Genomic DNA, 24,200 nt, shown 5'->3' with positions numbered 1-24,200 from the left:
TTGGAGCAGTCTATTTACTGCTGAAGGAGGATTGAAGACAATGAAAAAAATAATAATTAGAAGAGAAAGGCAAAGAGAGATGTATACAATTATGAGTGTAGCATGTCATAAGTCTAATGCATTATCTCTGTTTCTTCAAGCGAAATGGAGGATATAACAACATTCTGAACCTGTTGTTAAAGAAATAATTTACAAATTCCGTCTTCTTCCTCAAAAATCTCTTGCTCCTGTATCCTTCGCAAGTTTCACTTTCTGCATATTCTTGAGGTCTTTTATCTGCTTTTCGTACAAACAGTGCAATGAAGAACCCCTCTCCGTCTTCCACCAAGTCGGTCCGCAGCAAATGTTGAGCTGCCAGATGAACAGATTAGAAGATAGGAATTAGCAGATGATAGTTTATATTAATATGACAATCATATGCTCAACTTCAAGGTTTCCATTCATTTATCAGAAAAGTTGCCACCCACAAAGCTCAACCAGTGTGTATCTTATGGAGAAAAATTCGACTTCAAGCACTTACATCCATCAAGAACTGGGAGGCCACGCCGAGGCCATTGGGGATGAACTGGTGCAAGTTGAAAACCATGAGATGCTGCAAGGGGTAAAACAGATTTGACAACGTCTTCATTTTCAATCTGGTGGATGGAACATGTGCTGTAAACAATTCTCTCGGCTGCTGGAACTGGAAAAATGTAAAACGATGCCATCATCATCCAGCAGAATGGCATGGAATACATAACTAAAAGTGGCTGAATGCCAATTGTAGATGCATTGCAAAATGCACTTAATAGCATCTGCCAAGAATGTTGGCCCAAAATTTTTAGGACTCTCTTGGAAGTTTTGATGGGAATAGCCGACCTTGAAGAGTACGAGTATGCAAGGTGAATTGGAGTGCAGGATGTAGCTGAACAAGAACTTACATGAAAATGCATGTTCCAAAGCCTTCTTCTGAAAAGCAGCAAGCTTCATCAGCCTATCACTGTTGCCAGTATCATCTAATACTTGTAAAGGAAGAGGTAAGCGTGAGGTATAATATAGCATGAATGCACTTGTAGAAAAGCCAGAGTAATTCTCTGCCCAGAATAAGCACAAAGATCTAAAGAAAACTGACATGTAAACTAGAGCTAAGAGACAGAGATATTATCTGCTAACCAAACATACCCGCATCCTTTGGACTAACAACCAAAATACTCTGGGTAAAGGGTAGCATAAATTTGAGGCAACAAGAATAAAATAGTAGTTGCGGACAATCCTATATTCCTTGAAATTTGATAATAAACTCAAGATCCTGGGAAACAAAATGCCAACGGGGGAGAAGCACGCAATGGGGGTTTAATTGTTTTTCCTTTCAAATATAGCTTAATACACAAGAAAGAGAGGAATGCAGAAAGAAAATAGCCAGTAGCTTAGTATGAGCTCAGCCGCTTGCTTACCTGCAGCATATGATGGAAGCAGATGATCTAGCCTGTCAATGGCAGTACCAGATCCTGAACATGATGGATCTAAAAGTATGGCTCGAATCTGCAATATAGTCAACAATCAAACGACAAACCCATTTTGAAGCAATACAGCAGATGTAGAGATAAGAAACAAAAACATACAAACTACAAATATCTGGTGGAGAAAACAGAATTGAATTTCGGCATATCATAGAACAAATAGAAGACTAGATGTCCAGTTAATTCAATAAGAATGTCCATTCCTTCTGTATCAGGTACGTATATTTGTGCAAAAGTACAAAGAAAAGAATAACAATTACCTTTGAGCAACAAGGCTCTTCAGGATTCAATTTCAAGAAGTCTTCATGTTTAACTTTGACATCTGGGCCAAGTTAAGTTTTGTAAATGTGAATATTAAGTTATGAAAAAAAATGAGTCACTCGCAATGAACATCAGTTCCAATTCCATTTTAAAATGTGGAAGTTTTGGAGAGAAGCAATTTAAGGAGAATACAACACAAAAACAAGCACAACTGCCAAGCTGGCTTTCCATTTGCTAAATGCCAGGCCAGATGGAGAATATGAAAAACCATTTAAAGGATACTAGTAGCACCAGCAAGTCTGACAGTGGCTTCTAATCGTTTTACTCTCTGCTTATCAAGTTCACAAGCTATTATTTTCCCCTTTCCCTTCATAATAGCAGCTAGATGAACAGTTTTGTTTCCAGGTGCAGAGCATGCATCAAGAACCTTCACCATTATCAAGCAAAATTCATAATGCAAAAAAGAGAAATGAGAATCAAGGCTTCGAAAAAAATCAAAGCAATTGCACATGCATACATCTGAAGGAATTAACTCTTCAGTGCTGAGTAAACTCACCCACCATCCTGGTTTAGGCTCGAGTGCTGCTGCAACCATGGAACTTGCTCTGCCCTAGTATCCATAGAAAAGGAGAATACCAGCTTGACTCAGTGAAAGAGCAGTTAAGATATATGTCTCCTAGAAAATTTTTATATTTAATGAGGTAAGACCGATGAAGCTAAGCCTTACCTGCATAAAAATACTTCCATTTATTACCAATGGATGTTTATGCAAATCAGTACTTGGTGGTAGCTTTAGCAAACCAGGTACCATGTCATCCTTGTCAACCTATACATTTTAGTCAATAGATCAAAAGACTAGCAGAAAATATATTTTGTAAGGACTGTAAAGAAAATGATTCTCTCTCTAAAATTCTGATACGATACTTCCGCGATCCGTTTTTGGATCTTTCCACATTTTTATTTCAATACCAGAGACGTGAAGTTCAAATATAAATTCATTTCTAGCATTAGCATGCATGCCATTGAACCCAAGTTGTAATGCAAATAGCACGCTCAATATGACACCTATAAACTTGCACCAAACCCCAGATCAGAAGCTAAAAAAGAAAAGTAACATGGAAAAATCATTAACTCGGTTAAGTTGAAGATTTTACCGCATACTGTTTAGTCAACTCAAGTATAGCAGACTCCACATCCATTTTCAGAGTATTTACACGAACATAACGTGGTTTTGGCATATCTGCAGCCAACATTTCCAAAAAAATTCAGACAGGCGTCAAACAGGAAGAAATTAATGTCATAGCATAGCTCAAGAAAATGTATCCGTCATTTCTAATTTTGACATAATAAAACAACATCATTTAACCACAAGTAAGATGTTCATATTTAGATGGTAATTGTTTGCAGAAAAGATCAGCCATAAACCCCTTTTTTCCTTTCTTTATAAGTATAAATCAACAAAAATAATTTTGCAGTAGAAGCATATTCATTGCTTGTTAATAACTGACTTTTACATCTGTTGTTTCACCTAAAACATGTGGAAAGTAGCATGCATCTCAATAAAACAGAGAGTTAGCACAGGAACACACCAGATATTTTGCATTGAGGCATCAATTCTTTTATGTGCTTCACTCTCTTTTTCTCTAAAAGATGAACCAAAGCTGACCGTAATTTATCTTTCCTGGACAAGAGAAGCTTTTCTGCATCCCCAGTTGCTAAAGACTCCTATGGAGAGAAAAATGATCTACAAATTAGGGAAGCAGAAAAATGTAATTTAGGAGCAGAATGTAGGAAGCAGAGAGATTCTATGTAGATGTGAAAAATGCATAGACGTGGAAAAAGGGCAACAGCAGACATGTCTATTCTCCATTGGAAACAAGAAAAAGAATAATCTTACTCAATACCTACCTTACCAAAGAGGATATCATATGCAATTATGCACAGCAACTCTTCTTGTCTCTGCAAAACCAATTTTTAGCTTTAGTTACATTTGCCATTGTGCTACAAACTATTTTTAGAAATGGTGCCAGATGGAAGAGGACGCTTAATGAACTGCAACCCTATTATTATAAATATTAAGTATGACTAGTAGAAAAGCTTCACATACCTTCCACTTGCTATTCAATACATTAGTGGCTCGCAAAACATCTTTGATAACTGGGAGATCTATTCAAGAACAAATCCAGTCAGAAATAAATTTATCTCACACAATTAGGCACAATAAAGTTTCCTTTCAAAAATAATGGATTTATATCTGTAAGGAACCTTTTTCCCTAGTTCCCAACATTCGAAATCAGAGTTTACCACCCTATGAAATCTAGTTCACAAAACGGATTCAATTGCCACATCCATCAGATGCGTGTTGCCTCTTACAAACTTAAACCTTGATCCCTTAGAGAAGTTGACCGCAAACCAATACACAATCCAATATATCTACTTAATGAAAATCTACAAATTAAGCAGTCATTAAACTTAACCAAGATGAAGGACACTAATGCTATATGTCAACACCATAAATACAGCTACAGCGTATTACTCAGATTCTAAATTCTCAGGATAGTGAAGGGCTCAGTCTACAACATTTGCCCTCTCAGGTTAATAGTATTGTGGCCACTTCAAGTGAAAATATAGGTTGATCGCTATTTTATCATGCACCTGAAAACAGTGAAGATAAAAATTCCAGATCCATAAACAGTGTATTTCTGATAAAAGTTTCATCCAATTATCCAATAACTAAAATCCAACTTTTCTTTTTTGCTTTTGAACTTTTCTCCTAGGCAATATCCGAAACCATTTAGTCTCACTTTTAAACAAGAAGTGATTTTAGCTACACTAGCACTAACATATGATATAACCAACCCATTACATGAAAAGTAACAAGTGCATCCATTTATGCGGGTAGATAATACGCACTTGTAACTTATCATACGAGAGGCAGTAGCACGTGAAAATGTCTATACAAATCTTAAACCACAAGGAATCATTGTTAGACTAACTATAGTCAAAAACAGGTATGCCAACTCATTTATCACTTAAAGAAGATAAGATCAAGCTAATGTCTTTCTAAAATCTACAGGGAAAAAAATTCAAGCTTTCAGCATAATTAGACTAATCCCATAAATACCCATTTCTGCTGCAGAAATTTAATAGGACGAAGACAAATCCCATATTCAAATTTCATCAGTAGGATTAGAAAAATGAAAACTGAGAGGGCATAATGAAAAGTAGTGCTGGTTGCTGACTTACGCTTGAGGGTTTCACAAACCAAAGCAAAGGTGGCTCTTTTGTTCCTGATGGAAGGGCTATAAACCAATGACTTAATGGACCCCACAGCTCGCCGGCGGGCGTCCCCTTCAAGTACGGTGCGCAAGACCTTAGCCGCCTCCCTCCTGGCGAAGTAAGCTGACCTCTCGGCTCCTCTCAAAGGTTTCTCTCCTCCGTTCAGCTTCCTAGATGCAGCTGTTTGTTTCTTCGCCGGCCGATCCTTCCTTGCCATCGGCTCTAGCTTCCCGGCTTCTGTGACTGCGGAGTCGAGCTTCGGAGGACGAAGGAAAGGTTGGGGGAATTTGGATTTCGTGAGAAATTCGAGGAAAAGCCCAAGAAGAGTTAGGCCCATCTGTGTCTGTTGCTATCCAACGGGCCTTTTGCATCTAACGGGCCTTGTTTTGGTTTGTCTATTGTCTCACGGGCACATGAATTTTAAAAAATAAAATAAAATAAAAGTCCCCTCCCCCCCACCACCCTCTCCCCGTCTCTCCCCGTTTAGGTAGCAAATCTTTTTTTTTTTTTACAGCTCTATTTTCCCTCATACAAAACTAAGAAGCAAAATGTAATTTTTTTCCCTATAGGGCAACTGTTATTCGTATCCCACATTTTTTATGACACTTGCACTATCATTTATATTATATGGGCTTCATTTATTATACAATACAATTAAAAAAAAGATAATAAAAGTGTTATTATAAAAAAAGTGAAGTGCAAATTATAACATTTCCCATTTACAAAAACAACTATCTTCAGGGTGATGGAATATATTTGAAATTGCAGTGACGAGTGACTATTTTTAGATTGTAAAGTTTTTCTCAATCCCGATTAATAGCTTTTAATTAACACAATAAAGATTTCTGAAATATTTCATTTACGAATTCCTTTTTAAGTTTAAGCGAGCGTTGTAAGGTTTCTTGTAAAATAAATAAAGTTTTATCAAAGGCTAAAACTCGAGCTCTTAAGTGCGATTAATCAAAGCTCATGTGAGCTGAACTTGATAAATCGCCAATTAGTAAGCAAAGCTTGATTACATTTGAGCAGCTTAAAAGGCTATAATCTACTTTCTCTTTTGTAAGTAATCATATGCCAGCTAAATATGCGATTAGGCTAGTAAAAAGGCTGAAATTCAGTAACCTCTTGTTTGGATTGCATTTTTTTTGATAGAAAAATTACTGTAACGAATTGATATTTGTGAGATAAAAAGATGATTGAAAAATGTGTTTACAGAAAATATAATAATTTTTTTTAAAAAAAAATTACAATCCAAACACACTTGACAACTCGACGACATTAATATATTTGTTATGACTTTCATAGCTCCTCCATTCAATCAGAAACGTTGGAGTGCATTTGAAGAAATTCTAAGATGCCCGCCCCAAGCTTTTTCTGTTCAAGTCCTTCTTCCTCGATTTCATTTTGTTGTTTTAACTTTTTAAGTAGATAAACTAAACAAACCAGTAAAGTATCATTTGTTTGCTGTTGCCGGTACGGGAAGAGAAGCCTTTTTTGTACCATAGTGGGAGCCAAGGGCGCTTTTAAAAGCAGCTCCATGCGTCCTTTTCTTTTCTTTATATAGTATTTAGCTAACAAAAAAAAAAAAAAGGTTTGAATTTAGGAAGGTAACTCGAAAGATCTTCATGACCCAGCTGACTCGTTCTTATTGGGCAACCTCTCGTTTGTTGCTCCAAACCTAATTGCAGTAGACAGATTCTTAGTGCTGCTTCCTTTCAAAAGCTATTAAACTGAAATGTTAAGTCATTAGTCAGTCAAACATTGACATTGGATAGTTACTTATCTGTGGGAAATTTTTTTTTATTTATTTGCATTATCGATTATTTCAGTCATATTTTTATCTCACGTATATCATAAAAAAATACTATTAAAGTTTTTTTTTCAGAAAATTATTTCAAATAATCTAGTATCCAAACACACTGCTCATGTTTCAGTATTATTGTTTAAATTATTTTGAAACGAGTAAACCAATCATGTATTGAGATACAAAGCATATCACTTTGAAACTTCGTCTTACACACACACACGCACTCTCTCTCTCTCTCTCTGTCACACACACACACATACATATATATATATATATATAGTGAGGCAATATCTTTTAAGTGCCAAAAAAATGAACAAGAACTTAGGAGCAAATGTCTGAAAGGTTGAAATTGGCATTCTAGTAATGTGAATTAATGCTTATAAGCCGCTCTTGCTAATTCTCCATATGGTAGGAGTCTTGAAACAAATAATTACCAATTGGCATTGCTCCTCGGGCATAAATATTATCTGCGGTCTCAACGCACAAATATTAATTAGCAAGTTTACTAACCGACGATTTCCACTTTGAAGACCGGGCAACACAATTGACTCATAAAGTGATTCGAGAACATTGTACAGGTCACCAATCCAGCTAGGGTCACCAAGACCTTGTACAAGACCTAGGAGTCCACTGTTGCAAGCAATCGATGATAAAGACCACAAAAAGAGCCGAAATTAAGACCGAAGAATAAGGGGTCAGAAACCATTGAGGCGTTTGATTGGCCCAGAAATGGCCCAATTAAGACAGATTAATCGTCCAAAACGTCCCTCACATTTTCAAAAATAAAGTCGATTTTTTTTATCCCTCACTTTTAAATGTATAATTTTACATATTTTATAAATTCACATTGATCAAATTTAGTTTTTACTTAGATTTCTGACTAGTTTTTGATCGAAATCCAATACGTCCCTCGCACGTGATTATTTTTTAAGGGTAAAATTATCAAATCAAATTTTACATAATCCGATTCATTGTCTCTCACATTTCGCAAAATGAATTTTTTCTTCCCTAACATTTTACAAAATGAATTATTTAGTCCCTCACATTTCATAAAATGAATTTTTCCATCCCTCACATTTTTCAAAATAGATTTTTTTCATTTCTCATTAATCATGTGTACGAATAATTTTTTTTTTCGTTAAACCCATGTATATATCTATTTAATTTTACCTGAATAGTACAAATACCATAAAATATATCTCTATTTAATTTTACTTAAACAACTAATCGTTGTTGTACACATGCTATTCAATAGATATATACAGGGGTTTAAAATTAACAAATTTGTTTTAAACCCATGTATATATCTATATGATTTCACCATGTGAACCTATTCAATATTTGTGACTTTTTTCTTTTGATAATAATTTATTTATTGACTTGTATAATAAGGCCATCTACTTAATAGGTCCTAATTCAAAATTTATAGTCATGCTAACACATTGTAGTTTAAATCTGAAATTTCTACTAGCTACTTTTAAAATCAACAGTTGAATTACTTGCTTTGTGGTTTTTTTAAAAAATTTAAAAGTGACAATCCCTTATTTCTTTTTTGCCATATTTTTCCTTTTTTTATCCAAATTTAATTTGATATAAACATTCAATAATGGTTATAATTAAATATCTTTTTTGTTTTCAATTTTCAAGTAAAAGGAAATAAATATGAGTGAAAAACTAATAATTTTTTAAAATTCATGTAAATATCTATTTGATTTTACCTGAATAGTACGAAAATAGAGATATTTACATATTATTTATATTGTTCAAGCGAAATCAAATAGAAATATATTACAAATTATTCATACTGTTCAAATAAAATTAAATAGATATATACATGAATTTAAAGAAAATTATTCGCACATATAACCAATGAAGGATGAAAAAAATTCATTTTGTGAATTGTGATTGACGAAACAATTCATTTTATAAAATGTTAGGGACGAAAAAATTCATTTTATGAAATGCGAGGGACTATAAATCGAATTATGTAAAATTTGATTTGACAATTTTATCACTAAAAAATGATCACGTGTAAGGCACGTGGTGAATTCCGATAAAAAATTAGTCGAAAACCTAAGTAGGGACAAAATTGAATCAACGTGAATTTGTAAGGAACCCAAAATTATATATTTAAAAGTGATGGATGAAAAAAGTAATTTTGCAAAATGTGAAGAACAAAAAAATTAAGGAACCTGCAAATATTGGCAAAATTACAATTATTGTTAACCAAGAAAAATAATTCGTAGTAAAGACAAGATAGACGTGGACCAGAAAAAAACCCGTGCTCAAAATATTTTGAGCACGGGTTTTGTCAGTAAAAAAAATAAAATGGATTCAAGTAAAATTTTTTCGAACGTATCAATAAGCTAGACCCATACTGCGGGTTGTTTCATGCCATAAATAAACTCGAACACTCAAGAAATCCGTTGGACAGGTGGATTCACATCTTTTACAACCAACGCAGTCTTCGGTTCTTGGAGCAGAAGCAATTTGTTTAGCTTTACATCCGTCCCAAGGTATCATTTCTAATACATCGGTCGGGCAAGCTCGGACACATTGAGTACATCCTATACACGTATCATAAATCTTTACTGAATGTGACATTGAATCTATACATTTTTGAAAGTCATAAATTTTCGACTTAGTAAACTTAATTAACAAATCCTATATTTAGATACCAGATGAATCAACAAGTTATCAGAATTTTTCGATTAAATCTACTTCTGGATTGGTTTATGAGAAAGGTCCAAAATACTTTGATTTCTTAGGTTTTTGAAAACAAGGTCATGAACGATTTTTCCATTAAAACAAATTGAAACATAAGTGGCAATAATTAGCTTCTAGGCTCATTATTTAATTCTTTCGGGGTCTCGCCAAGTACTTCTGAATATGGAAAGGGTGTTTATGGGAGTGTGTATAATAGTAAATCTTTTTTTCTTTTAAAGAAAAGTTTGGATGAGGACATATTTTCGAGATCATAGATCGCTCACGAAAATTCTTACAAATCATTTAACAATATAGCTCTCACATTGACGAGAGCATCTCAACGATACATTTGTATAACCTACTCTATCCTAATCTAAGGAGGAGGGGGAGTCTAAAGAGGCTGTAGTAGGGGGTTAGTGGATATACAGACCCAACTAAATTAAGAAAGTGCTCTGACATAACCCAAGAAGGGACTTAAGACCCTCTCTGGTGATCACTGAGCCATTGGCCCAATGGTTCACAAAGTGTTCCATGATTCTCCCGCTTTATCGTGCTGCATATGAACACAGAACAAGTCTTGGTTGACTTATAAGAGAAAGAATTAGTTAACTTTTACTGATCCTTCGCCTTTTGTGTGACCTCATATGTAATGACGTCAAGAAAAAGAGTGACCCAACCAAGTGAAAACCACTTGTTCCTTTTTTTCCCCCTTTTTTTGGGGCCATACAAGGGGGCTTGGAAATCCCTTACGATGAAACGTACCTGGGAGTAGTAGCACCCATTACATCAAAAGCTAACAAATTCCTCAGAGATTCTGGTGGACTTGCTAAAAAACCACGGTTCCATTTGAGGCTAGAATCAATGCACATATTCGACTAGAGTGAAAACATTTCCCATAATTAAAACACAGCATTGATTGATGAGATAATGGCAAAATGCAAAAAAGTGAAAAATTGCCGGCTTGGATTGTTATCTTCTGGAGTTAAAAAAGATAATTTCGTATATGTAAGATAAAAAAATAATTAAAAAATGTGTTCCTGAAAAAAATAAAAAATATTTTGAACAAAAATGACGATTCAAACAAGATAACTAGCATGACTTGCAATCCTAAAGTTTCCCGACTCTTACATTACATTCTCACATTTTTATTTGTTCTCTCTCTGTCCTAAAAAGATAGGCTACTTGACTTTTATATTTGTCTCAAATTATAGGCACATATTTTTTTTTTAATGGCAAGTTAACTTAGAACTTTACTAATATGCCCATATTTAAGTAAATTTTTTGACAACAAACACGAGCCATCTACTAATAAAGAGCGGTAAGTTCCTAGAATAATTGAGAACCATCAACCGCTAGTTTAAATAGAATAACAATAAAATGAGTCATATTATATTAATAGAAGTGTATAAGAGAGTTGATAAGGTCTTACTTTAACAGCGAAGATTCTCAGATTCTAAAAGTTACAAAATTTTTTGTTCAAATTTCCCTTTTTATTCTTCATGTTTAAATCCTAGCCCTTAAAATAAAATAAAAAAAAGGAGGAGGAGTAGAAGAAGAAGTGTATTGAACCTCTCTTAATGTAAGACAGGAGCCGCATTTTCTTACGCCTTAAGTCATCAACATGTCTTAAAATATCTCAACCATGGAAAAGTAAATGAAAGTTGACTGAACACGTCAGTCTTCCTACTCAGTTTTCACGCTACCCAAAAATGACTATGCAAGTAATAATATGTTCGTAGCCACTGGCCATTTGGTCCAGTGGTCATCACCATCAAAGGTGATGCTGGAGGTCAGGGGTTCAATCCCTGCCTCCCACATATTTGCCACAATTTATGGCGGTCTTAATTGATCTTCATCGATGGAGTCTGTACTCACATCGAACCCCCTCCCCTTCCCCTTAGACTAGGCTAGATTAGGTTATAGGACATCTATCGTTTCGAAAAAAAAAAAAAAAGTAATAATATGTTCGTCCCACCATCAAGGTCTGTGTACCTGCTAGCTAGTCCCAATACAAGTTTTTTTGGGCTTTTCCTGCCTCTAGTGTAAGATAGAATAGGTTATACAACAGTTATCGTCTCAATAAAAACAAAAAATGTTCGTTCCATCAATTTTTTTTTGTTTTTATCATTAGCCATTACGTTATTTTGGAGTTTGTGTTAACAACTTAACGCTATGGTCTAAAACAGCCAAAAAGTAGCTTGGATTGGAAATTATAATTTGTGGGCATTAGTCCAATTTTTAGTTTAAAAAAGGTTATGGATCATGTGCTTTAAGGTTACAAATAAGAGGATTACTTCTATAAGTAAATGAAGTGAGATAACACAAGCTGCGAATATTATAATATACGTCGTGATCAGCATGTTAATCTCAATACTTTGCATATACCAAAGGGTCGACCTTCTAGTGTTCTTGCCGGTTGCCACTATCAGGCTGCTAGGATGTTTGACAAGGACTAGCTCCAAACTCACAAAACCCTTCATTCTTCGAGGTTCTTTCTTCTTGTTCCTTTAATTATTCATGCTTATATCAGTATACTACTACGTTGATTCATCATTTCACTTAGCTTTATCCTGGTTACGTTTACATTGTCAACTAGCACTGCAATTAATTAATCACGCCTGACTTGGCAAAACTTATTCAGCCATAAAAGCCCAGAATTGATCATCATTCTTGGACCGTCTTAAATATGTTACAGAGATATGTTTGTATCCTTCACGTATGAAAAAGTCATGAGGCAATGGCTGTCATAATAAAAGTAAAGAAAAGGGACAGGAGGCAATGAGCAAGTGCAATGATCCCAGAAAGGCCAGCAGGTACCATAAGGCTGTGTTGTTACGTGTAGAGCTGAACAATGCCACATTGATAGAGGAAGGGTGGTTAATTAGCTTATGAGATAGGATAGGAGCTCACCTTCAAAAGATAGAGGCATCCTAAAAGAGTAAAACAATAGAAATGAAGAAAAATACACATAGATTCAAAAGAAAAAAAAAATACATAGGGATATATATATATATAGAGAGAGATTCAAACGGTTTATAATAACTTCACCATAAGTAAATAGACTAAAATCTTTCGTGAGGGTATCTATCTATTATCAGATTCATCATGTCCAACTCTACAAAAGAAAAAAGGTGGAAAAAAAAGGGACATAGACCATTAATTTCTTGGCCTGGCTAGGGAATTGTGACAATTAAAGGAGGAACGTGAGGAAGAATCCAATTCTAGGGTAGGATTGACTCCCAAACCTGAGTTTATCCCTCATGACCGACCGAAAAGACTAAATCAAGGGCAGTAAATGGCCATTTTGGCTATGAGCTGGGAGGTCCTTTGCACATAGTGCATGAACTGGTGCCCTTATATATGATCACTATTCATATTGTAAATAAGACTTTTTTAAGGTACCATGATCATAATTCACATTGTTGACTTTTGAGCTGTATTCATCCCCCTCAATTGTAGATAAATTTGGTCTAAGCACGAGACTGTGAGCAAGAGAAAAAAAAAATCACAAATTCACATCTGCTCCAAATCCGAACCCAAAGCCAAGGCAACAAAAGTCTACGCACAAGTCGTCGATCTTTAGCCATACCCCACCACCTATATATTTGTCCTCTCATTCATCCTTAGCTAATTAGCTTAGACAACAGAAAACTGAGATGTCAACATTAATCCTGCCCTGGGCCCAACAATCTCTGTAGCATTTCTTAGCCACCACTCCCAAGTCGTAAGCATCAGCCCATGAAGCTTCTTTCGACGTTGTAGGAAGCTTACTACGAAAGAACTTGGCGATGAACATATATCAACACCTCACCACCACTGCACTGCACTTCACTTCACTTCACTTATCATCATCCATCATGGATGGGAACTATGATCCCAACAGGTTCACAAACATGTCTGGTTACAATTACAATTCTAGCAGTGCTTTTGGATCATCATATTCATCTGGGATGATCAGTACTGGCTATGGTGACACCAACCAGTCGAATTTCCAGGTTTCGGAGTTCTTCGAGCTTGATGATTGGATGGAGGAAGATCAAACATTCATGCCCTCTGGCTACAGTACTGCCCAAAGCCCTCAACAAGAGCTGACTGAAGTCCTTGGTCATCCTGGTGGAAGTAGCAGTCAGCAAACCAACAGTAAGCAAAGCAAAGTTCCTGTACTTTTTTAAGTTCTAAGTTAAACTAGCTATTACGAGAATATGTGTTTATCTGAAAACATATTTTACTGTAGTACAAAAAAAAAAAAAGAGAGTGTGCCATGCCATTTGATTTCCGTGTAAATATGGGAGAGGCATAAATCTGTGGTATGTTTTTGCAGGAGATATTGGTGGGAAGGAGAGGAAGGAGAACAGAGAAAAGGTTGCATTCAAGACTAAGTCGGAGGTTGAGATACTTGATGATGGCTTCAAGTGGAGGAAGTATGGGAAGAAGATGGTGAAGAACAGCCCAAACCCAAGGTAAACAATTTTCATTATGCATGGCTTTCATTTCATGAGATAATAAAATGATTTTTACGAATAAACTACTTGGGTTTTATTCATTCCCTTTAAAATTGATCCCTCAAAGAGTTCAAGATTATCAAAACTTAGCCACATGGAGAAATCAATTCTGCCTCAAGACGTTGATGCCATGGATGGATGGGATCGACTGTAACTCCTTTAAAACCCGTTCCCATTTATAATAATGCTTTTGAAGCCTTCAATGGAAACGTATAAGAAGAAAAGTTTGCAACAAATTACCAATTCTTCACTGCTCTTTTGCCGACATATAAAATAAAAGTCGAGAGAAGTGATGTACAATCTGAAGTGACTAAATTCTGCAGAGGGAATCGAAATCATTTTTTCTACAGTACAAAAAATATATATATATGTTTTGTACGATTTGTGTTAACAGCAGTTCGTGTACGAAATGGGAGTTGGATTCGTAAAAGTCAGTCAACTAATGAAGCACAATATGCGGTATCAGTGCTGGTAACGTTTTGATGCCAAAATTTGGTCCCCTCACCTCTCTATTGGATCGTACACATCAAGATAAAATTCCTGCAACATTTTAAAGTTTGAACTGGACACCTATTATGCACTAACTAAGCATACAATTTTTCGAAGACAACTTTACTTTGGGTAAAAGAGATCATCTTCTCTCTTGATTCTTCTCCAATAACGTATAATTTTTTGTATGCAATCTGCTTTTAAATTTTGTGGGAAAGATCCACCTTCAATTAATTTTGTGGTGAAATTAATTATCTTTAACACACACGATTTCTTGCAACCCCAGCAAACCTTTTTCCCTATTTTTTTGACAGCCTGAATTTAGTAGGAAATGATGATTAGCAACGTAATGCGTTGGCCCAACATGTCTTTTTCGACGAAATCCTAGGTTTTAGGTCTCAATCTCATAAGGGAGCATCCACACAGCCGCCAAATTAGTAAAACGGGTTTTGAGAATTTATACAAAGACACCCACTCACTAGATTCAACTCATTTCTGTTCAATGATCCAGTAGAAGTGCATGATTTGATATATACGAATTGCCCAGTAATTCATTTCCCCCGTAATTTGGTTTTGCTATGTCATAATAGTTGAAGACAACTGCAACTTATAGTGTGGAATTTGGATTTCTCTCTCAAAAAGACACAGAAAAAGAAGCAGAAAACGGTATTTTGGATTTAACAATAATAGTTGGTCTAGTTGTTCAATACTGTCTGTTTCCGTCTTGCAGTATATGGTTAAATTTTAGCATGATGACAAGTGCACGAGATTGCATAAAGATTATAGACTTGTTTGCTAGAATAAAATTTTCGTTTCTCCTGCTGAAATTTCTCAAGTAGACTCCATCTTGCTTTTAGTTTCTGCAGCTAATCACAAAAATTGAACCTCTTGCTTTCTCCATCGAGTTATAAACACAGAACATAAGCAGATTGGACGGCCTCAAATTTACAAAACCATACAATGAAAGAACAAAATTATGAAGGCTAACTGCTGATTGAGAGTATGGAATTGACAATGTTCATGTAATGTACAGGAATTACTATAGGTGCTCAATTGAAGGATGCCCAGTGAAGAAGAGAGTTGAAAGAGACAAAGAAGACCCCAGATATGTAATAACAACTTATGAGGGTATCCACAACCACCAAGGCCCTTCTCAGTTCTGACTTCCCAGAGGGGAATGTTGAATTCCTCAGTAGTTTCATCAATTATGGCTAGACTCTGTTCAAGGACGCGATAGAGCGCGGACAGGGTCCGTTCTACCACAGCTTTACCTAAACCCCCCCTTTTTTTTCAGATGTTTCAATCTGTTTTCGGCAGTTTCAATAGACCAAGCAGATAGCAGGATGGTCTAGTCATGCACCGATCGACAAGATATGTACTAGTAAATTGCAGTGAGGATAGACCCAACAGGGCTTCTTTGTACACTCTCCTCATCAATGCACTTTACACCAGCATTTAACATGCAACAATAGATATATTAATGACATTTAACGAACTAAACCAAATGCAGCACTTGCATGGAGTGCAAATTAGACTTCCTGAACTGGGGAAAGGGGAGCAAGGGGGCGCACGGCTGAGCAAAAAATGATTTAAAAAAACATTGAAGAAAACTAAATGAGATGACCACAGTCGAGTCGATATATCTCTATTTTCACCCGGAAGGCCAAAACAATGTTCAGAAATATGAAAATGCATGATCCCCATGCTATTGCCCATTATGCATGTTCTAAACCACAAACTATAATGTTTGCTACATGTCCTGTTTGTATACAAACATCTCAAGAACAAAAGGATCATAGAACTTTTGGAACTGTCAGTTAGTAAAAAGACATGTGAAGAGGGAAAAAAAATCAGCAACAATGCATGAGAAGCATAATAAGATGCCATTAAATTCTCATTAGCTACCCTTAACTATAATAAGAGCATTAATTTGGCACATATCACATATGAAGCTAGTAGCAGAATCAGAAAAGAAACTTCCATAAATTTTCAGTAAAAGCCAAAAACATGCCGTCAAAAGGAAATGTTTGCAAGCAGCGCTACAAGGGGATACCAGGTATAATAGTCACACCATATATAACAAGTACATTTCAAGAAAACATGAAGTAACTTCTTCAAGCCATATAAAGGACATTAAAAAACAGTACCAGGTGAAGGGCATAATACTTCTCCAAGTCATTGTGATTTTGCTGGCTAATAATCCAAAGGACCTTCAATATCCTTGATGAATACCCACAGGTCATAGGCAAATTATACATGTTGACTGACAGTACAGTGATTCAGTGAAGCAATTAGAAGGAATATCTAAAGTACAAGTAGGTTATTAGCCTTGTTTGCTGAAATATGCTAACACGAATTTGATACTTCGCCGACTTAAATATCTAGCAACTTGAAGCATGAACTTCTATGCTTTAGCAAACCAAACGGGTTAACTTGGAAAAGCAATATCAGGGTTGCGTACATGAATATTTAGTCCAGCAAAATGCTTCCATCTAGCTGCTGCAGATTGCACCTCAGAGGAAATGCTCCACAAAGTATCACAAGTTCGTTTTTTGAGAAGTTGTGATGATGGTTTTGTTATTGCATTGGACTTGGAAAAAGGACACTTGCTTGTCCTATTCATACCACTAGAAAGTAACCATCGAGACCCAGATTGTAGCTGTCTAGGATTAATTAACATCCCCCTACCATTTGGCTCAACATTAAAACCTGCGACATGGACTCCAGAGATTTTAAACCGAGAGATGAACGGTGCTGCGTTGATGCACTTATGATTTTCTTCAGCACTGGTTCCCTCCATAACAAACTCTTCATTCAGATCATCCTTTTTGTTGCTCAAATCTGTTTCTATATTTGTGTTATGCATTTCATCATGCACAGGAATACAAATTCGTTCAACTTGAGCCAGAGCAAGCATTGATGATCCAACCATTTCAAAGTCACGAAACGGATCTCTGAGCTGCAACCTAAGAGCTAATGTGAAGTTGTTACCGAACAAATGACTGTTACTACCTGATAATTTAACTCGTTGACCATTTCTTGTCATCTGTAAACCACCTAAATCGAAAAGATCAGCATCATGAGCTGCTAAGATTTTCAACATCTCTCCATCAACTTCATTCTCATAATCAATATCTACTGCATCTAACCTAATCCATTCATTCAAGGAGACAGAGAATTTGATTAACTCAGCAATACCATCTTCCCTTTTGACATCCAAAAGTTGCAATGGAGTGGGTCCCAAAGATCCCATAACTCCACCTAGTTTAACATTCTGGCCTACAGAGGTCCAGTTCTCAGTAAACTGGGGCCTAATGCATGAAGGTGCTTCTGCATCTGACCAGCCACATTGAATCCTCAACCCTTCAATGGAGAGAGCTTCAAAATTAGCCACTGCTAATGGAACAAGATCTTCGAAAGACACATAATCTGAATATACTTTTTCTGTTTTTGAGCCTAAGTTTGGAGCATTCTGACCAAACAGTGATCCTTCATCATTCTTTTCCAAGACAAATGAATGATCTTTGACCCTGAAGTCATTAAGCGGAGCAGATTGGTCAAACCTACCACCAAAGAAAATTGAGCATCAATCAGCATTAGAAGAAGATAAGCTATAGGGAGCAAAACCTCATACAAGCATACAGAAAAAGGAATTTGCAGACCTCTTAATAACTTCCGAACTGTGCTCAGTTTCCTGGATGACTTGTTCCATCGTCCTTCCAGTAATGTCCTCCAAAGGCATCAATTCATTTGCCTTAGCAAACATATCTTCGGCTCCCCCTGATGCCCAGCACTGTAGTATCTCCACAACATTGGAACCCATAACTGCTGGTAGTACAACTGCATTAGAAACTTGCATTATCAGCTTTGCACTGTTTTTTGCCCTCCTGAAAAGAGAAGAACTCATTGAACGCAATAAGCCTCCACTCTTTGTCTGAATAGTTGGACCTAAGCCTTCTGCAAGAGCAGGTAATTTTGAAGGTTCTTCGGGAGGAAAATAGACTGGGCTTCCAAATCCATCAGAGGTAATTCGTGGAGAATTTTGGAATACCTTATCATTTAGGCCCCATCTTTGCATTAAAGTTTCAGTTTCCAAGTTTTCAAGCATTTTTGCATTCCGTCTGCTTCTCAGTGATTGTGTAACCCTGTTATACTCTTTTTCAGCTTCCTGAATGACCTGTGACAAATCAAAATCATCAGAACATGCCACCCTCCCAGAGCCAGTTCGAGCAACACCAGAGACTTCTATTCGCTCTGAAGCTACATCCAAATCAAGTATAGGATTTCCAAACGCACAGAATTCCATTTCAAACTGTTTCAGAAGATGCCCTCTTGGAGACTCCGGCTCACCATCAGAAGTCATGTCTCTGGGGTTGTGCCCAAAGCCCAACATATCAAGAAACTCGTTAGCAACAGATTCAGTGACATCGTCCAGACTAAGTGACCGTACCAACTTACTTGCTCCACAACTAGATTCGGGGTCCATGTAGGTCTCCTCCTCAATACACTTGCTTATATTTGATGACATGTCAAATTCTGCTGATTCAGAGGCTATGAATTTACATGAAACCATTGGAGATTCTTCCACGGTTGATTCTTTACCATATACATTATTCTCCTCACACTTGCTCTGTATTGCACTTTCACAGCTGTTACTACAATCAAGTAGAAGATTTGAATTTGGTTCCCCTTTAGCACTAAAATCTGTCATATCTTCCTGAAAAATCTCAGCAACATCTATAGTTTCAATGACAGGCTTGTTAAAACATTCAGTAGAATTATGGTCAAGTTTCAAATCATCCTTCACAGACAATTCCACGCCCTGATCAATTACAATAAAGTCAGAATCATCAAAGCCATTTCCAGAAGAGGCAGACTTAGAATTAAAGGGCACAAGATTTTCATGAAAGCCATCCACCTCCTTAAGATTACCAAACTTTCCCTCATCAAGCTTTTGGTACAAAAAATTTATTGACCTAGCGAGCTCCGAGTTTTGGTTAGGAAACACTTCACTAAGATATTTCATATCTAATGATTGTGATGAAACATGCTGATGCCCATTATATGATTTTCTTGGAACACTACCGCTCCTCCTAAGAGCAATGTTGCTGCTACTTTGATCACAATCTGAGGATATAGCAATTGGTGTCTGCCCACTATCCTTAGGCATATCAGAGACCGTCAGAAAATGTCTTGGGTCAAATGGATTATCCCCCAGAATTGAAAATCCAAAACTAACATTCAGGATAGCACCTTTGGCCTTGCCTTTCAGCTTAAAGCTTGTTGTCCACTTCCCCGAGGTCCTCTTCTCCTCTTCTAACTCCTCTACAGTCAAAGGAAGCAGCCTTGCGAGGTCCACCCAATGCTTACCAATATCTAGAGTTGGAGCTCCAATAATGGAAGCCTGAAGAAGAAAAAGTTTAGGCTCATACTTTGCTGAATTTTGTGGACCATTTCTACTAACATAAACAGAACACTGATGCATCAAAGTTTCCTCAAACTTGGCTATCCCTTCGAAAACACGAACAGGATGAGTTTTGAAAACCTCATTCTTCCTTTTCCAATTTACACAAAGAATAAGATCATTAAAGTTGGAAGGTAGACCCTCAACAGAATGTACATGAAGAAAGAAGAAACAATTGAATCGATGACTACGAATATGTGTCAGAGCCTTTAAGGGCTTCCAACCCCAAATTGATGACTTCTTCTCCTTTTGGAACACATCTCTTACACTAGCCTTAGTACCAAAAATTGATTGATGCTTGGATTGCAAATGTACAGACTTGGATGGGTCTTTGTGCAGGTAAAGGGCTTGGCTTATTTCCCCAATATCGCGCAATAACTGTCCACTGCTCAATGCTTCATCATTACTCATCACAGTATCATCTTTGGAAATCACCATCTACCCATTCAAAGAAAATGTTTCAAGCACATATACTAAGAAAAAGTTAAGAATTTCCAGACATACAGCACAAGAACTGAACAGTAGAATAAAAACTAGACAGAAATTAGGTACTTGTTGGGCTCTGTATTCCTCCAATTCAGGAAACTAAACAACCAACTCAACATCCTAAAGAAGGAATCAAGGTCAGGCATTTGGTTTCCCTTTTCTCCTTTGCTTCGGATTGTTTATTTCCGTGGTTCTTATTTCAAATTGTACAAGGACTCTGCTCTGATCGATTACTTTTTGTGAATCATTAAAGGGAGATTACTATTATGTCAGAAGAAATTAACAATGCAAGAAAATCTCTATCACTTGCAGTGAGGTTCCAAAATAATTGAACAGGCAACTGTAATATCAGAGCTTCTTTATCTTTTCAATATCTACCAACATTTTCATTCTTTCTAACAAACCAGAATTTTCTTCTTTTTCCCTTCTTTTTTTTCCGTTTTCCATCTTTCTTAGTGTTGCATGCTTGATGCAGAGTTACAGAAAATCCCAGCAAATCTAATGCAACAATAAATGCCAAAAACAAATAGAAATCTGTAATAACAATCCTGCTCAATTATTCACTATCCTTTCCTTTCTTGAGTTTTATTGGTCCAAAATTACCAGTAATAACTTATACAGTACCATCAGAGCTTCATCAAGCTCTGTACAATCTCCAAGAAACCAACACAAGCAAACCCAACGAAGAAAATAACAAAGACAGAGCAAAAATTATCTTAATGGGATACAAAAGTCATCAAAGCAAGAAACTTTTTCTTCAGTTCCTCAAGAGACAAAACAGGTTCACAAAAAAAGCAACAATAAGGCCTACCACGCATAAATCAAGAAAACTGCCCCACTCAAAACTAGAAATTCCAGTAAAAATACTACTAACGAACAAAGCAAGCAGTAAGTTTGACTTACCAGGACAATGAATTGCTATATGATCCAACCTTTCAAGGAAGTAGGAAAATAGAAAATGAAGAAGAACTTCAGCCCAAGACCTGTAAGAAGATGATCTCCTCCTCCTCCTCCTCCTCCTCCTTGGCCTAGCAATCAATTGGCTGCCGCAGCTATATACTTGGGAACCGTGTTATGCGTTAGCAGCCATTTATAAATCCAAGTTCTTTGCTTTTGTCTTCTTGAAGTCTTCGTTCCATGGTTACTCTAGGTGTCATAAAATATTAACCTGAAATTACACAGTAATTATTTTGTCCTTATGAAGGACAAAAGTTGGTTTTAGCTGTCTCTAAGTCTGTAGTAGTTGTGCGGTTGCTTGTGATTAAAGGGGAATATTAGCTGATATTACAGCCAAAGACCTTGTATTCATGCTAAATTGGTCTTGGGTACTCTTTTATGGTGAGATAGTACATCAATACCAATATGAAACTATTAATGGTTGATAATAATAGACTTGTTAGTTGTATAGGCTTAGAAATTTATAGACAATGTTGATTTTCTTTTTCTTATATTTGGGCATTAGGTACTCGATTGCACCTAACTTATTTAATCACTTCATTTTCTGTTCTGATGTATGTTTCTAATAACTAAACGATCTTTTTTTTTTTTTAAAAAAAAAAAAAAGGTCTCCAAATAATCATAAGATTGCTTAATTCAATTCCCAACAATTTGCTGCTGAGATTTTCACATTTTCATATGTCATGCTCCCATCAATTTGGTTGGTATAGCATGCTTTAAAATGTTCTATGATGACTAAAGTTACAACTCACATATTTGATTATTATGTATCTTATGTATAAAATGTCACATTTATTGTGTCCAGGTATAGATGTGTAAAATGAGTTAGGTAATCATAAAGGTCCAACAACTTATTTTATCCAATGATGTTATGTGAAAATTGAATCGAGAGATTTGTTCAAAAGAAGTAAAAAGGGGCAACAAATGATATTTTGTGCATATAAATGATATTATCAGAGGAGGAGGATGGATTGGGTGATACCGAACAATGGAGTGTAAGTGAAAAATTTTGGATTCGAGACATCTCATTTACACTAAAAACAAAAATGATATAATTAGCTAATGTCTTGTTATTCGTTGACTGGATAGTAATCTCCTGATCTCCGCAGCCTCAGAAATTAGTGAAGCAGACTTCTACGCAGGCTAATTTTGTGTGTGTGTGTGTGTGTGTTTGACAAGATACATGTTGATGTTTTCCTTCACCCTTCAAAATTAGTTAAGCAGATATATCTAACAAACTTCCGGATATATATCTATAGCCCGGCTGCAATCTTTTTAAATAATTGGAGTTTGATTCTCTTTTTCTTTTATCATTATTAAAACTTTTATTCTCTGCTTCAGTACATAAACAAGTATTATTGCCTGCCAAAAGCAAGCAATACTAGAATGATTGGAGTTCCTTTTTTTTCAGTAGATTGGTACAGGAAATACTAATGGTACTGGTCTGAAAGCAGATTAGAACTTTTCTTTCTGCATATAAACCCTCTGGCTATCATGCTAAGCCATTGCTTGGAGTGGTTCTCGTTTCTGGTTTGCCATTTCAATGTGTGAAGAATAACATGAATCAGGGCTTACGATGATGCGTGATTAGGACAATACTCAAATATAGCAGTCGGCTAGAATAATGGATTACACTTGATAATTTCAGAAGGTCTGAAAAGTGTTAGTTGAGGTTCTGCTATTGATAGACAAATATGAGCTGATTTCATTAATTAAATCTTCAGCTGTTGATCATTTTAGGTTGCAAATACCAACCCATTGGCGTTGTCATCAAAATGCTGCTCTTGACACAGTCCAATCGTACACCAGATCATTTCTTTCTTGTGGTAAGAGTTTCCAAAACGATGGCTGAAGCTCTACTTGGTATTGTTCCAGCAATCTCTGCTAAGATGCTTGCACTTGCTGCAGAGGAGATTAGCCGAGCATGGGGTGTAAACTGTAAAGAAAGACCTTCAAAAAAGCTTTCTGAGAAAGTAGAGATGATGGAAGCTTTGATATCTGATGCTCAAAAATCTTTGGCTGAAAAAGCACCAGTGCATAGCACGAGATGGTGAGATGGTGTTGGATGACTTTGGATACATGGAAGTTCTTGGCCAAAAGGTTGAGAATCGAAAGCGTGACAAGGTGTGCAGCTTCTTTTTCTTCCTCAAATCCCCTTTAGTTTCGCCTACAGATGGGTAACAAGATCAAGAATGTTAGCTCATCTCTTGAGGAAGCTTACAAAGAAGCAAATCAAGTTGGGCTTTTTCCAGTTCAGCTGACCACGAAATCTGCTGATCACAAAACGGATTGGTTAACTGATCCTTTTGTGAGACGAGTCAGAAATGTTAAGAAAGAAGTTTGGATTCAAATTTTCTTAACAGAAAAAAAGGAAAAAAGAAGCATTGGTGAGGAAGCATTACCAAAACAACGCTATTTTGTTTTGACTTACGATTGGATAGATCTAATTTCAAAAATTCAATAGTTAAGATTGTGTCGGGCCATCACTTGGTCTACCTAAGGTTTGGCCTTTGTCTTTGTTTCTAAGAGTTGATGACGAGCTTTGAGAAGGAAAGCTACTGATTTTGGAAAAGTGGTCCTTGATGGGGATGCGAGTCTACCTAAGGTTTGGTGGCCTTTGTTTTTGTTTTTAAGAGTTGATGACGAGTTTTGAGAAGGAAAGCTACTGATTTTGGAAAAGTGGTCCTTTATAGTTTATAGGGATGCGAGTCTAATTTCTAGAGGTATCCGAGTTTTCTTTGGCTTCCGAA

At 36.3% G+C, this 24,200-nt stretch overlaps 3 protein-coding genes across 9 annotated transcripts; 1 reads left to right on the top strand and 2 right to left on the bottom strand.

Annotated features, from left to right (window-relative positions):
• Positions 1 to 31: 31 nt before the first annotated feature.
• LOC113707295 (25S rRNA (cytosine-C(5))-methyltransferase NSUN5) lies at positions 32 to 5,443 on the bottom strand. Of its 7 annotated transcripts, none has more exons than XM_027229555.2 (13): positions 5,007 to 5,443; positions 3,868 to 3,917; positions 3,669 to 3,719; positions 3,350 to 3,485; positions 2,915 to 3,000; positions 2,488 to 2,586; positions 2,278 to 2,370; positions 2,043 to 2,187; positions 1,760 to 1,821; positions 1,434 to 1,521; positions 921 to 1,001; positions 521 to 682; positions 32 to 351 (listed from the first exon to the last, which is right to left on the bottom strand). In XM_027229555.2, the coding sequence occupies exons 1-13, from the start codon at positions 5,374 to 5,376 to the stop codon at positions 122 to 124; spliced, it is 1,653 nt and encodes a 550-aa protein (XP_027085356.1). In that variant the 5' UTR covers positions 5,377 to 5,443; the 3' UTR covers positions 32 to 121. The 7 variants fall into 7 exon arrangements, with proteins under 7 accessions (XP_027085356.1, XP_027085354.1, XP_027085355.1 ...); XM_027229553.2 differs by having other exon boundaries at positions 3,868 to 3,926; positions 5,007 to 5,439; XM_027229554.2 differs by having other exon boundaries at positions 921 to 995; positions 3,868 to 3,926; positions 5,007 to 5,434.
• Positions 5,444 to 13,224: 7,781 nt separating this feature from the next.
• On the top strand, positions 13,225 to 16,048 carry LOC113707336 (WRKY transcription factor 71-like). The gene is made up of 3 exons (XM_027229613.2): positions 13,225 to 13,692; positions 13,874 to 14,012; positions 15,577 to 16,048. Exons 1-3 carry the CDS (start codon positions 13,341 to 13,343, stop codon positions 15,704 to 15,706), a joined length of 621 nt encoding a protein of 206 aa, XP_027085414.1. The 5' UTR covers positions 13,225 to 13,340; the 3' UTR covers positions 15,707 to 16,048.
• A 646-nt stretch (positions 16,049 to 16,694) lies between these two features.
• On the bottom strand, positions 16,695 to 21,736 carry LOC113707335 (protein PLASTID MOVEMENT IMPAIRED 1-RELATED 2). The gene is made up of 3 exons (XM_027229612.2): positions 21,397 to 21,736; positions 18,206 to 20,445; positions 16,695 to 18,106 (listed from the first exon to the last, which is right to left on the bottom strand). Exons 2-3 carry the CDS (start codon positions 20,443 to 20,445, stop codon positions 16,972 to 16,974), a joined length of 3,375 nt encoding a protein of 1,124 aa, XP_027085413.1. The 5' UTR covers positions 21,397 to 21,736; the 3' UTR covers positions 16,695 to 16,971.
• Positions 21,737 to 24,200: the final 2,464 nt, after the last annotated feature.

Source organism: Coffea arabica, chromosome 8e, assembly GCF_036785885.1.
Source record: "Coffea arabica cultivar ET-39 chromosome 8e, Coffea Arabica ET-39 HiFi, whole genome shotgun sequence".
Lineage (NCBI taxonomy): Eukaryota > Viridiplantae > Streptophyta > Magnoliopsida > Gentianales > Rubiaceae > Coffea > Coffea arabica.
Note: the sequence above shows the minus strand (reverse complement) of the source record. Positions and strands in the feature narration are given on the sequence as shown.